Raw genomic sequence first — 15,867 nt, 5'->3', positions numbered from 1 at the left:
ACTGAGCATCTTCATACACTTCTGTCTCTTTTTAGGAGCTGCATGCTAACAATAGCATATTTGTTGTTGAATGAATGGTAAACAGTAGCTTCAGCACAGCAGGTATATTGGAAAAAGAATCAAACTATGTTTGTATTGACTGCAGTGAATACGGTCTTCTTTGGCAGCTTTTGCACATGTAAAATAGGTAGATGAGGTTACTAGGTGACTTGGTAAGAGAGCTAAAACATAAAATGGGGACAAGAAAGGATTTCAGACATGTCACACGCACAAACACACACACACACACAGTCTTTTGATGGTTGTTATATTAATACACATCATTAAGTGGTGGACAACATCCTTTGTAGTTTCCTCGCTCTGGCTTTCAATGAAATGACCTCTCACTCAGCATTAGTGTTGTTTCTATGGTAATATAAGTAATCATGCAAATTCATGCAATACAGATACATGTCTATATTAGGAATTGAGAAAGTTCATTTATGTGTTTGTGTGTATGCACGTTTGTGTGTGTGTTTTAAATGGATCATACAACATTGCATTTCCATGGTAATGTGATCCTCTGTGTGTGGTCTGTGTGGACGATGCTCACTGAATTAATACAGTGAAGTGTCTTTTATTCAGTTTAATCAAAAAAGATGTCCTGTTTTCAGATGTGCCGTATATTAAGTAGTTTTTCAGTGGAAAGGCGGAAATTGCTCTCCCCCCTTCAATGACAGGACACAGGACAATATTGAACTGTTGCTAATATATATTTTGATTCTGTTCAGCAGTGAGTTTCTAAAGTTTATTTCTGCTGCTACAGTATTTCACCCAGTTTTGACCTGAGTTTTTTCATGTCCGTTGCACAGACATTATCTGCAGATGAACTTATTTAACAACACATAATAATTGTGCGAAATCCTAAGATTGTTTTGCCACTGAGTAATCAGCTTTTTACAAGGCTTCCTGGTCGCAATGCTGTGTTACAGGTGTAAACAAATATTCGTCTGTCTATTTACCTCTCTTGAAGGTTGTGGATGCCATCCTGCCTCCTCTGACAACACTGGCTTTCAGCAGAAATGGTAAGAGAGATGGAAGGGCATTTTGGACAGGGGAGAGAGAATAGAGAGAGTGAAAAGATGTGGAAATTGAAGCAAATGTCAGAGAGAGGGAGGAAGAAAAGTGAACAGAGGAAATGGCAAATTGGAAAGAGTAGGAAATAAGAGATAGGGGCATTAGTCCGAATGGTTAATGCACAAACCACGCTACTGCCAGTATCTCATGTCACACTATTTAGTTTAATATTAAAGAGCATATAATATTGAGTTATGCTCTGAATTCACCTATGTAAGAATGTATATATTCTTGTATATATATATATATAACTACTCTATATCGTAATGAATATGTATAGAGACTTTCCCATTTTACTTGTTTGACGTGTAATTTATCGTTGTTCTAAACACTTCTTTATTCCATATGAATAATATATTTTTCTCCGTGTGTGCTCCAGTGGAGTGGTCTGTGTTTGTTTTGAGGGTGCTCTCCGAACTCAGTCTTGTCCTGCTGGTCCAGGGGAGGGATGGAACAGAAGGAGAGGAGGAGACAGAGAAAAAGCAAAAAGGAACAGAGGAAAGAGGAAATCATGCTGAAAGAAGGGATGCTGGAAGCTCCTATAATCAAATCTTTGCTCTGGTCACTAAATCCCTGCTTCCAAGGTTTGTCAGACTTTTTCTAAAAATCTCTTTTATACTGTCTCTGTGTCCCTCCGTCCCTCCATTTTGTTTCTGTAAGAACAAAAAAAGCATTGTAGGTTTTTTAAATGGCATTTTAACATCAATACAAGGTAACCAATCAGATGTTGATACTTTAGGAATAAGTCCAAAAGACCAAAATCAAAATCATTTGATGTCAGTGGTATTGTTTTTGAATATGTTTCTCGATATTAAAACAACACTTGCTTTAACCCCTGTTTCACACTTTAGACAATGTTCCATGAAGTCCTACCTTGTCCTATGCTTAAGCAGCTAGCACTCTTTCAAGGAAATAATATCCAACCATCTTTCTATGATGAATAACTGATATCTTGGGGAGTTACAATCTTGTTATGAATACTAGTGATGTGGTTACTATTTATATAGAGTATTTTGTCCTTCCATCTTATGTTGGTTCATATCACATCCTTTTACTTGTCAAACACATTGAAAAGCATTTGTTTTATGAGTGTAAGCCTCAAACAACAGTGCATTCTGCTGAGAGCAGAGACGGATAAACACAGTTTGTAGAAGTTCATGACAGAGTAACACAAATGGAAAATAGAAGTTGACATTTGTGCTGCGTTTCTCTCACTTTACTTCCAACCCTCTATGTTGAGTTATACAGTCTCCTCCTATACCATTACTATTCATATCTTCCATTTTTTTAAGCGTGATTCTTTCTCAGTGTTGCCTCATGTGTTACCTCTCACACTCACATCTCTCCTCTTGCCTCTCAACTTCTCTCCTCTTCTCCTCTTCCCATATGTATTTTTTCTCTCCTCGTCTCCTATTGTAACTCCACTTCTACCCTCCCCCTCCTCACCATCCCTCTCTCCAGAGCGTTTCCAGTTTACACTCAGTTACTAATGATTAGAACAGTACATTTATTATTTACACTATGAAAGCCAAATGTTGTTCTCATGCGTGTTTGTGTAGGTACGAGACTCTTCTTCAAGCAGCAGAGCCTATCCCACTCTACGCACTCAAACTGCTGGTATCGATGACTGAACACAGCACACACATCTGCAGGTACTGCACACACACACACACACACACACACACACACACACACACAAACTCGAACAAGACGTGCTGGCGATGATTATCTATATGTAGATACTATGGTAGATAACAACAAAAATGAACACATTTTACTGTGATTTAATTGTAATACACATTTCAAAATGGGGCAGAAATAACTACATAATGATAGCGGTCAGTAGAAACCATGAATTAATGCTTTGAAATGTGCTTACAAGACGACAGTCGAAAAACATTTAAAATGCGTGTTTTTTTAATGGAGATCGGATCGATCAGGCTAAGCTACCGTTGTAGCTGCTCTGTCCACACACAGCAATTCCAGACAGACATAAATATAGCAGCAACTGTATTTGCCATGCCATAGACAGTCATTTATAACTTTTCTCCAGTTTCTGAACAGATATGAGGAGCCGTGTGCCGTTGTCCAGAGCCAACGGCTCCTGTTTTGGTTTTCTGATTCACGATCAGTGATGTCAGTCTGAGATTCTCAAAGCTGATTGGCTTTTGACTCTCGCAAATGATGCGAGTCTCGCCAATCTCATCATTCGCGCCACGTCGTTTGTGTCTCTGCATTTACTTTACATGTAAAAGAAGTTTAACATTGCGTTGCAATGTGTGCGGAATGAGCATATGTTTAGGTGCGGGGCATCACTAAGCGGTTCACCAATCACAACAGAGCAGGCCATATAACCAATCGGGCAAATATGAAATAAAATAGAAATATTAAACTGGAAAATAAGGAAAATAGGGCCCCTTTAACATACTTTATTCTTTCTTATAGTAACTGAACTTTTGTGAAAATGTTTTTGTAAACTTGAGATATTTTTGACTCTTCTGGCTCTGGCCAAGAGTGAGCTGTGGTAATTTAAAAGTGTTTTGCAGTCCTGGCAGGCGCACACACAGCCACATTTTAGGCACTTGTAATTTTTTAATGCCAAGGCCGGTTATTCCCAGTTCAGCTGTGTAAATCATTACTCACTGAATTGTATTCACAACGACGCACATGCAGACACATGGATTCATGCACAAACACATTTTCATCCCATCTTGAAGCCAGTGTTTTCTACTTGAGTAATGGGTTTAGTTGCACGCATAAAGTGCTGTATCATTTGAGATGTGACATATTGTGTTGATACTTCTTTGCACACTATCTTTATATCAACAACCGTAACTATTGCTGGCATAAAATCCACTACCGCATAGCGTCAAAGTAATGTTGCTATACATGAATTAAAAAAACATGTATTGGGGAAGCAGTCAGTTGATGGGTTTTCTGGTTTGGTTGCACAGAGAATCTGCTGATCCTTATTCTAACCATGAGGTGTTCCACCTGTGTGTGCAAATGTGCGTGTGGGCATGCGTCTTACTGGTGCTTGCAATGATCTACGTGGGTCTGATAGATGTGTTCTGACAGCAGCTGTCAGTACATCTTGATTCTCTGGTCATCTGGCTTCTATTTTAGCTGTTGACTGACAAGGAAGGTGAGGGTAAAAAATGGGGGCATAGAGAAAGAGAGAAAGAGAGAAGTGAATGTATGCTTGGGAGAAAGGATAGATGAAGAAAGTAAGAAATAAATAGACAAGGAGATTCAGTTGGGAAGGAGAGAAAATGTTAACAAAAGGTGAAAGACGAGTATTGAATAGTATGAAGTGTGAATCAACATCATCACTTCCTAGCGCTTAGGAAGCACGGACAACGATGCTGTTTTATCGACACTTCTATATTAATCATTCATTACTAAGTATTCATTTTCTACCTTGATAGTTAACCTTCTGTTTCGTCCTTCCCCTTCATTTTTGTCCCCTCTTCCATCCACTTATTTTATCTACTTCAGCATTACTAACTCAACAAACCTCTTATCACTATAATTCCACTTCCCCTCCATCTCTTCACACCATCCTTGGGTTCAAAGGTCACCCTTATATCTGAATTTGCTCCTACTTCTCTTATCAGTGTTCCGCCCATCTCGTCTCCATCCTTCCCTTCCTCCACCTCTCCTCATTCCCTTATTTCCTTGACAGAAGTCGAGTGACGTGAACTTTTCAAATTGGTGTCAGCACTCTCCTCTCTACATCTCTGTTTTCTCTCACTCATTTCCCTCTGACATTATTAACAATATTTCACACTTTCCCTCTTCCTCCCTCGTTCTTTCTCACACCATCTGTAATTTATGAACATTAGTCCTCGTTTCTCTCCTTCTCTGTGCCCTCTCTCCACAACTCTCCCTCCATCACCGCGGTTATACAATCAGAAATTAAATTGCCTGGGTCTTGGTTAGATAAGTGTGGCTATGAAGCCAGCCGAGCGGTAATTAGATGTTAAATTGGGGACATTAGCGTTGTGAAGGCAGCCTGCTGTTTCTCTCTGCATTATCACAGCCCAGACATACCTTCAAACAACTACATTTACTGTGACCTTTAGCCAAAGAACCTTATAGTGTGTGTGTGTGTGTGTGTGTGTGTGTGTGTGTGTGTGTGTGTGTGTGGTGTGTGTGTGTGTGTGTGTGTGTGTGTGTGTGTGTGTGTGTGTGTGTGTGTGTGTGTGTGTGTGTGTGTGTGTGTGTGTGTGTGTGTGTGTGTGTGTGTGTGTGTGTGTGTGTGTGTGTGTGTGTGTGTGTGTGTGTGTGTGTGTGTGTGTGTGTGTGTGTGTGTGTGTGTGTGTGTGTGTGTGTTTTAATGTCCCCATACATACTGTCTGTCTGTGTACCAAATGTGTGGATGTAGCCTTTTCACACATGCCATGTTATTGTATTGTGATTGTAGAATATTCACTACCTTAAACAACTCACATTACTTGCCAATGTGATTTATTTATTTTTTAATCAGTTAAAAGCTTGCAAAACCATTACTTCATCAAATTACCATAGTGATTTGGACACTCTAGTGTCTCTAAGCAAGAGGAAAGTGGAATCATTATGTGTTTAAAACACGGAGGTGGTCGTTTGCACACACTTAAAGTCTTTAAATGCAACAAAATGTTTTACTGGGCTGCTTTCTGTTGTGAATAAATGCATGACAACATATTACAAAAATTATAAAGAATATTCTTAAAACTATAAAGAAACTTATGAATTTGCGTCATTTGGGAACATTTGACAACCCTCTAGGAAAGAATGTTGTAGTGACTGAAACTTCCAAATGCTAAGATCATTTATCTCTTCACTTGAAATAGCAAGGTCCACTATTCACTTTCAATATCATCACAGACAAAGCTTTAGAGAGCTGAGAATAATATGACAAGGACAGCAGAGGTTAATCTAACTTCATTGTTGTCTCTAATGTGAGGTTTCATATTCTCTCTTGTAAAGCTGATACTGATTATGTATGACTAATGCAGTGAAGGTTGTGTCATCTTTGTTTGTTCCATTATAGGCGGTCTGTTGTGCTACGGGTTGTTCAATGTCTGGTGTTGTGCAGTGTGTCTGTTGATACATGGCTTGTCGTTTAAAGGTGGTCCAGTTTATCATGTCGTGCTGGCCTGGCCTGTCCTGTCATCTCTCAGCCTGTCACCTTCCTAATGGGAGGCCATCCGTCATCCACAAACACAAGCTAATGCTGTCTACTTGTATGAACTCTTGTCTGGAGATCAGGTCTGGACATAATCCCCTTTCACACATGTAGCTCACATCAGGAGATTGTCCGTGTGAGAAGCATTCTCACTTACTGAAAATACTTCCATTGCTTCAGGCAAGGGGTTGGCGCTTGCAAAGAGCGTGCACGACATGACACAGATTACATCGCATGATCAGATTTTGGTCATAAACAACCAAATGTCTTTCCCGTCTTTGAATGTGCATTGACCCTCTCTTGTCTTTGAATTTGTCTGTGCCTGTACTATTTGTTGGCATTTTTGTGAAAATGACCTACTTCTTCACTCTTGGATGTTTATTTTCCTTTAGTTTTATGCCAGCAGAAATATAAATGTCATAAACATGACCACTTGCTCGCCTTGAATGTCCTCTTTATGGATGATGGACGAAGTAGGGAGGAACATGTTTTAATGTATTTGGATACTGTCAGATCAGTTATGGTCCAACTAAAGAATCAGGCGTAAAACAAAGAAATGAAGACTCATGAACATAACATACAGTATAGGCGCGTTCACACCAAGTACTTTGCCGTATTTAGTGCCGGCACTCAGTGCCCCGGCACTTATTACCCCAGGGCACTTAGTACAGATCGCGTTCACACCGGAGTACTTTTCCCTGAGGGAAGATTACGCAAATGAGCCGCTGACGTCACTTCGTCTTCTTCTGCTTTGGGTTTACTGGCAGGCCGCAAACAACTTCACGGCGTATACTGCCACCCGAAGTCCCCGGCCGGAAGTCCCCGGAGTTGGGGACTGGCTTCAGTAGAAGCTGCTGGGACTCCCAGCAGCTTCTACTGTAGCCTTCCGAGTAAATCGCCAGAACGCCGACACCTCCTCATCTCCACCGCTCCCATGTTTTATTTTGTGTTGCCATAAGTTAGTCTCTCTGCATTTGTGCACTGGGCGAATGCTAATGCTAATAATGCTAATGCCAGGATAATAAAATGGCGGCTCTACAAAACATTTCAGAGTTTTACGGGGCGTGGTTTGCAATTCGCCCAGCCAATCAGAACTGGGGCACTTTTTTCCCCCAGGAAAGTACCATCTCTCAGCAGGCACTAAAAATGGGGGTAAAAGTTCCCGAGATTAAGTGCTCTTTTTGGTGTGAACGCAACATAAGGGGTACTAACGGAACTAAACGCGAAAAGTACGGTGAAAAGTACGGTGAAAAGTACGGTGAAAAGTACTCCGGTGTGAACGCGGCTTATGTGGCTAGCGCCCAAAAATTGTTAATAAAACAATTCTAAAGTAGAAGCTGTTTTCTTTTGCATCGATATGACCCCCTGAAAACTAGCACTTGGTCAAATAAATCTCAGTTTCTTTGGCAGATGCTGATAGTTTTACTCAGAAGTTGGTGTAATGGTGTGGGGAATATATTCTCAGAACACATTAAGATGAAATGAAACTGGTATTGATTTCTGTGTAAAAAGTGGGTTTCAGGCAAAAGCGAAAGTAATCAGATACAACAATCAAAGGCAAAGTGGATCTCAGCCCACATATAAAACATAAAGCAAGCATCTGAAAAAAGCAAAAAGGAGTAGAAAGACACTTTAAAAAGTTTTAAGGACTTGACCTGATATTGTAACGGAACATCTAACTTTTATCAAAAAAGCCAACCTGTTGTTACACCATCATTGTGATAACGTTGAAGAACATCACATCATTATAAGTTCCGTCTGCCAGACAAGCTATAAATCATAGTTAAAATAAAGAGACAGAATTGTTGAATCAGTGGACTGGCTTTCAACATATTAACACTTGTCTGCTTCAGCCTGCTTTGTCCCCATTACAGTCTGAATGCTTTCTTGCTTTCCTACACAAGCCAGGTGTGTGTATATTGGTTGACACTCCGACCACGCAGTAATTGGTTGCAAATCAAAGAACCTTAATCAGTAAGTAGGCAGAATGTCATTGCTAATACAGACAGCCATCTTTCTTCTACTCACACACCTTTCTTTCTTTTCAATGAGGATTCAACCACATCTCCTTTTATTCTCACTTCTATCCATTCTTCTGTCCTACATCTATTCTCTGCCTAAATCTTCTCCCCTGTTCTCTTAACTCTCATCTCCTCTTTCTATGTCCTTTCCTCTCCTCTTTTACCTCCTTTCACTTTATCCATTCTCATCCCTTCTCCTCTTTTTATTTCTCTTCTCTCCCCAATTCCACTGGCACCACACAGCAGTCGTTGGAGCGGAACTCCATCCTTAATGAAGATGAAACAGCCCAGTGTGTGCGCACGTGTGAACAGTGCAGTGAATTGCCTCCAAATTAAATACATTTCTCGCCCCTCGTTTTTCCACCTCTGCTCCAATTAATGTGTATTTTTCTCTTCCCTTTTTAGCTTCATCAAACACAGTAGGATCTTACCAGCAGTATTTCAACTCATTATGGTAAGAGACCAATTTCACCTAATCAATTCATCTATATTCTCAGCCAATCAGCAAATCCCTTGGTCATGCAGTCAGTCAATCAGTTGACAGTCTTACAATCAGCTATTCAAACTCTGTTATCACATCTGTATCCTTTTTTGGCATTTTCCTTTGCATTTTATTACAGCTCAATTGTATTCTGTCTCCTTCCTCTCTTACGCGCTCCATCTAACCCTTATAGACCAAGTTATGTAAATGAGTCTGAGTGGTGTTGACCTATTAGAGGGCTGGTGTAATTGACTGGCAGGTCATCCACAGAGAGCAGGAAGGGTTAATAGAGTGAGAATTTGGACTCTGCTATTAAGATACCACATAAACGCATGCACACAGACACACAGCACTTGTCTGTTATCAGCCAAGCATAACAACGTTTCCAGTAAACAATTTATTTCACCTGACCCTTTTTGCATACGCACAATCTAATGAACACACAAGCAGTGCGATCTGTTTTCAGCGAACCGAAACACTTGTACTGCAGTAAACAATTTCAGTTTACACATACACAAACACACACACTCTCTCTCACTCTAAATAATCAGTGTTCTGCATGGCTGCCTGTCCAGCCCTGAATATCTGATGCAGAATGTTAAACACTGTAATCCAACAGCCTGATTAACTCCTCTCCTGATTGTTTACTCCCGTCTGAACTGGTCATGTCAGGATCCATTAGTGCCGTCTGTAAAGCTCACGTTGGATTGATTTATGCTGCCTGAAACTCTGTGATGTGGATTGATTACACCTGCCACTGGCGATCACACTTGTCATGGAGAAACTCACCTAATTGTATTTGTCTACATGATGAAGTAGTTTCTACTTCAGACATGAAAGGACGTCAGGAAACAGAAACGACCATGTTTCTCTGACTGTTTGGTTGTCGTGCCTGAGGAGGCAGAGACTCATCACAGTGGGTTGCAGTTAAATACTTTTACAAATCCTGCCTCACTTTTGCAGTACATTCTGTAGATCCACCACCAAAACATGCTCAATGCTCTCTGAGTAAAGGTGCAGGACCATGAGTCACTAAGTTAAAATTCACTTTGGTTTCCTCGTTGATCTCTGTCACGTTTACGCTTTCAGGGATGAACACGATAGTCCTTTCACGGCTCATTAGTCCATAGAGATCAAAATAAATTAGTCATTTGTTGTCACTGACAGGCAGGTTGTCCTAGGTGTGAATTGATGTCATTGTCTTCAGCCTCAGGCTACTGCACATGATGAGTACCAGTCAGGCTTATCGGCCCGTACACAGATCACACCGATGCGCACAGACCCCGCAGGCAGAGCTGGTGTATCTGCGAGTGGATCAAATAGTGAAATGAGGGCAGGAGACAGAAGGAGAAGTGGATTACTGCAGGAGGAAAGAGACAAGGTTTTGCAAGGAGGAGAAAGAAAAGAAGAGGGAGGGAAAAAGCGAAGGAGGAGAAGGGAGAAATTGATGAGATAGGGGTGGGAGGAAAGTGTAGACTACAGCCTTGCTCCTTTGTCTCTTAAAACCCAATTAATTATCAAAGGTCACAAGTAAACCCTCCTCTGATAAAGAGAATGAATTTGATCCTGTGCCGCAGTAACAATTTTCACAGTTGGCAGAATATGATTCTCAGATAAAACATCAAATGATCTCCCAGGTGGAGATCATTTTGGCATAGGACTGTGCTTCTGGCAAACCGTGTCACAGATGTGTCCTTTAAGCAACATAATGTTTCTGTATTTCTGCGATTGAGTGCTCCCACAGTTTCAGAATAAAATTCACTTATAATAATAATAATAATAATAATAATAAATTGTATTTTTATAGCGCTTTTCTCGAACCCAAAGATACTTTACATTTGGGGAAGGGTAGACAAACAAGGACAGGCAATAAAACAACAACAAAACAAACAGAAAAGCAGTCAGGAGGAAGTTGGTTGAGAGGGGGGGGGGGGGCTTATGGATATACAGAGTTGAAGAGATGGGTTTTGAGGAGGGACTGGAACAGGGTGAGGGACTCAGACTCACGGAGGTCTTGGGGGAGGGAGTTCCAGAGCTTCGGGGCTGCCACAGAGAAGGCTCTGTCCCCAAAGCTCCGGAGTTTGGCCTATACACTGCTGTGGTATATGGACAGCTAACATGCATTTGTTATGATTACATTAGTGATAATAAAAAAACAACCAAGTCGATATATTGGTTAGCACTGCCAAACATCAAGTAAGTCAATAAGTGAGACATTGCAGGCCATCTAGTCTTACTTACTGATGGAAAAGGAAAATAGTAAGGTTGCATTTCCATTGCGACCTAATGTTTTGCTAGGCACTCGCCAACAACTGAAACAGAGTCAGAGCATTACCCTGGTAGCGTGCTACTGGCCTCTTTCTCGGTCAGTTTTTGTTTTTTTCTTTACTTCCTCCTTCAAAGTCAAAGTCAAAGTCAGCTTTATTGTCAAAAATTCTACATGTGTTATACATCCAGAAATATCGAAATATCGTTTCCCGCAGTCCCACAGTGTGACATGTATACATAAAACAAAACAAAAAGGGCCTAGATAAACGTGGTATACATTAAACAAAACAAAAAGGGCCTAGATAACCGGGGTATACAGTTTAAAATGTTAATAATAACGTCCTCCTCAATTTCTTTGTTTCTACCATGATGTGCAAAGGGGCTGCTCAAGTTGGGACTGTTGCCTGCGTGCCCAGGTCTGATGCTGTAACAAAAATGCTAGCGTTACTTTAGCAACGAGTAAAGTTTTCCATCAGAAAACTCAGTAAATCACCAAAAGTCTAAGCATAACAGCCTGAGAACATCATAGGGAAAACCAGAACATATTATATCCAGATAAAATGATCCAGTTTCTCCAACATGATCTTAGTGCCTTCAAGCCTCACGCTCGTTTCCCGGGATATTATATGACCCACAAAGTTATAGTGCAATAATGTGGTGAAAGTGGTACACACAGACAGCATTATCCCTACTACAAGTCAGTGTAGCATCAAAGTAACTTTGAAGCTGTTATTTTTAGGTAAAATAGTTTCATAATGTTACTTCAATGGTAGACTTTGAGAAAACTGAAGTGTTGTTTGCAGTAACGTAGTTCAACCCTTGGAGAAATGTGCAGCAATGCTGACATGTCCATCACACCGTGTCCATCTCTCTAATAAACAATGCAAGGCCTGGGCAGAAGTCCCCTGTATCACCGAACCCCGTATGAAAACACAGTACTGTGGCAAATGACTCTGTATAAGTATAAGATCCCATAATCAATTGGTCATTAGGCTCTGGCTGTGTAACATAAAGTGGTGCTTATTGTGAGGTGAGTTTGAAGAATTACATAAGTCCATGACCAAATATTGCTTTATAGATAAATGGTGCTGACAATGCTTGGAGGTTCACTGCATATTTACATTATATATCTTAAGCTTTCACATGTTTAATATTAGAAAGTAGATGTGAATTTAGACCAAGACAAAAATCCACATAGAAAACCTTTAAGTGTGTATGAATCATGGGATATACAGTTGTTGTTAGCTGACATTTAACCTTGTTATCATATCTCTTTCTTCTATTTTCTGTAGGCTAACAGTAGTAACGTCACCAGTGGGATGGTCCAGAGTGCAGTGGCCTTGCTGTGTAATCTCAGTGGAGACACCGTCTTGGACCTGGAGCCACTATATCAACAAGGTACATTATCTCTACATACAGTATATGCTTGAAGAAGGGAGGATTAAACTCTCTTACACTAGTAATATTATTTCTTAGTTAAATAAGCGATTCCTATAATAGAGGCTCTTCTGTCATCGACCCTACTGCACAGTATCATTATATTGTTTCTACACTGCTAGCATCAGTTACTGTCATGGTACTTGTTGACATCTTGTTTTCCCCAGCCTGCTGTCCTACAGCACCACAAAGCTTGTTCTTGTTCTGGAGTGAGGACGTTTTTTAGGAAGTCAGGTCATTTTAGGCCCGTTTTATCACCCAATAGCTAATTTAGGATTAGGAGGGAGGAATAGTAAGGCACAAGGCTTAGGAATGTAGGGATGTAGCCTAGATCTAGCATTAGAGAATGAATGCAGTAAATTAAAGATTTACAAGAAAACGTTTACAAACGTGTGTGTGTGTATTGCTGTACTCAAATGTCTAATAAGGGCTGTCTCTTTCACTTATTGTGTGACTCATTCTGTCTATCCATCATTCCTCTGCACCCCTGCCTCCCCAAAATCCTCTCCTTCTATTTCCATTGGGTCAGCAATGGTGAGGTTCAGTAGTCAGCATCATTATCGTCCAATCAGCTCTCCTCTCAACAAGAAACTGTCAACCCAGCACTAATTCTGGCCGGGCAATTAACGCTCCGCTCCTCTCCTCTATACTATCCTCTTCTATCCTATCCTCTCCACTTCTATCCTGTCCTTTCCTCTCCTATCCTTCCTTTCCTCTCCTTTCCTCTCCTTTCCTCTCCTCCAGCTCACATATTGCCCCATCATCTTCTCTCTGTTCTCATTTTCCCCTTCTCCCTTTCTCCCCTATCCTCTATGTTAGGCTCCTCTTGTATCTTCTTCTCCTCCTCCAATCTTCCCTCCTTCTTTTAGTTATGGTTCTTTCCAGAGCAGTGTGGCAATGGCAAGAAAGGAGTAAAAGGGAGAGGAGGAGAGAAGAGGTGAAGGGAGGAAGCGTGTATAATTGGCTTTTTAAGGTGTGACAGAGAGAGGTGGAGGTGATGTGTGAGCATGTGTGTGTGTGTGTTTGTGTGTGTGTGTGTTTGTTTGTGTGTGTGTGTGCGTGCGTGCGGGTGGGTAGGTAGGTAGGGGTGTGCGTGCGTGCGTGTAGACAGTGAAGAAGAGCAAAATAGGGAGATGTTTTTTGTTGTGCTACTGTGAATGCATTTATGCTTATGTCTATGTGTGAGACGTTCGGTGTGTGTGTGGGCGCCGATGTATGCAGGAGCGCCTAATATGTGTGTAAGAGAGAGAGAGAGGAGATGAGGTTTATAATTGGGCAGATTTGCCTCCAACTGAGATAATACCCCCTGGGGAATGAAGACAGAGGGAGCTAAGAGAGAACGGCAGAGATAGGGAAGGAGAACGAAACAACAGAAAGAAAAAAGAAGATGACAAAAAGCATGAGAGAGAAGAGAGAAGGAAAAAATGACACAGTCAGGAAGGCAAAAAGTGGTAAAGTAAAAAGGGAAGCAGAGAGGAAGAATGGGATATACTGAGCGGGAAAATGTGGTGCATTTGGGTGAGACAGGGAGCAGTGATGAGAGAGGAGAAATCTGAGGTTAAAATGAGTGACAACTTGATAGAGGGAGAGACAGAGAGTTGGGAAGGAAAGATTGACTTGATGTGGGACACTTCCTACACAATTATTATTTTTATATGATTGTGGATGGTTCAGTTTTAATTGTTGAACACAGTGCAGCCTAATTTAGAGAGTCTAGCTTGTAATCTGATTATATAAGGATGTGAAGCCTAAAGCTTCTCCGCTTAGAGTGGATTTGAGATTCATTTTTCCGGCACATTGACAAGCAGACTGTGTGATTTGATAAGAAATAGACACATGTAGAGCATATCATTTAGTAGAAATTCAGCCCAACAGTTAAGTCGTGTTTGCATCCTGGACTTGTGGTTCTGAAAAGGTCTCTATTAGTTAAAATGGTTTGCTTGTCCTTTAATTAATTAAAGTAGTCCTCAGGGACTTATTAGCTGCGTTCACACCGGAGTACTTTTCACCGTACTTTTCGCGTTTAGTTCCGTTAGTACCCATTATGTTGCGTTCACACCAAAAAGAGCACTTAATCCCGGGAACTTTTACCCCCATTTTTAGTGCCTGCTGAGAGATGGTACTTTCCTGGGGGAAAAAAGTGCCCCAGTTCTGATTGGCTGGGCGAATTGCAAACCACGCCCCGTACAACTCTGAAATGTTTTGTAGAGCCGCCATTTTATTATCCTGGCATTAGCATTATTAGCATTAGCATTCGCCCAGCGCACAAACGCAGAGAGACTAACTTATGGCAACACAAAATAAAACATGGGAGCGGTAGAGATGAGGAGGTGTCGGCGTTCTGGCGATTTACTCGGAAGGCTTCAGTAGAAGCTGCTGGGAGTCCCAGCAGCTTCTACTGAAGCCAGTCCCCAACTCCGGGGACTTCCGGCCGGGGACTCCGGGTGGCAGTATACGCCGTGAAGTTGTTTGCGGCCTGCCAGTAAACCCAAAGCAGAAGAAGACGAAGTGACGTCAGCGGCTCATTTGCGTAATCTTCCCTCAGGGAAAAGTACTCCGGTGTGAACGCGATCTGTACTAAATGCCCTGGGGTAATAAGTGCCGGGGCACTGAGTGCCGGCACTAAATACGGCAAAGTACTTGGTGTGAACGCGCCTATTGTGTCTTCTGAATCCTTGAGGGTCTTTGAGGTTCCTCTTCGGGTTGTTATTTCTCTTGACCTTCTGTGAAGCTCAGTGGACTTTTTGAGGTAATTGCCTCTGAGCCGGTGTTATCGTGTGTCGGTGGAACTTGCATCTATAAATTGCCATTTCAAATTGGGTTCAGTGTATTTCCCCAAATGTAAAAAAAAGGCTATAATGGTTCCTGCACACCGTGTCCATATGTGTCCAATCAATGATGCCCCCTAGCGTAAATTATACTATAAAGATCTGTCTTCCATATTAATGTATTCGTATCAGTACCCAAGAGGTCATTGGAGTGTCACTTTTGCATAAAAGCAATCAATAAGAAAGTGTTGGCAGTAAATGTGGGATGTTTTTTAGTCTGTCTTGAGTTAGACCTACATTTTAGGGTTTGTCGGCATCTTAAAAGTAACGAAGAGTGCAAAACCTTGGGGGGGACTTTTTTGCTTCTGGATTTAAAGTGAGTCAGGTTGTTTTATTGACCAATGCATGAATACTTAATACTAAGTGCACTACAGAATAAGATGGAAATTGTCACATCTATTAGCTATAGGAAGGGACCAAAAACATGTTTACATACATTCTAGACAGCGCATTGTGAATAAAATGTGTTTTCTATTAATATCAAGATGAAAATCAGTAAAAGAGCTGATACGAAAAAAGTCATAGGCCTGAAAAATCAATTGCCAT

At 41.1% G+C, this 15,867-nt stretch overlaps 1 protein-coding gene across 1 annotated transcript in view; it reads left to right on the top strand.

Annotated features, from left to right (window-relative positions):
• The window catches only part of ulk4 (unc-51 like kinase 4), a 72,810-nt gene that overhangs the window by 35,461 nt on the left and 21,482 nt on the right, over positions 1-15,867 (top strand). The window contains exons 28-32 of the mRNA XM_034127419.1: positions 1,013-1,064; positions 1,496-1,700; positions 2,676-2,768; positions 8,713-8,761; positions 12,349-12,454. Coding sequence (XP_033983310.1) covers positions 1,013-1,064; positions 1,496-1,700; positions 2,676-2,768; positions 8,713-8,761; positions 12,349-12,454 — 505 coding nt within the window. The remainder of the gene's footprint in view (positions 1-1,012; positions 1,065-1,495; positions 1,701-2,675; positions 2,769-8,712; positions 8,762-12,348; positions 12,455-15,867) is intronic.

The sequence above is a fragment of the Trematomus bernacchii genome, unplaced genomic scaffold, assembly GCF_902827165.1.
Source record: "Trematomus bernacchii unplaced genomic scaffold, fTreBer1.1, whole genome shotgun sequence".
Taxonomy (NCBI): Eukaryota; Metazoa; Chordata; class Actinopteri; order Perciformes; family Nototheniidae; genus Trematomus; species Trematomus bernacchii.
This window is presented reverse-complemented; position numbering and strand designations above follow the sequence as displayed.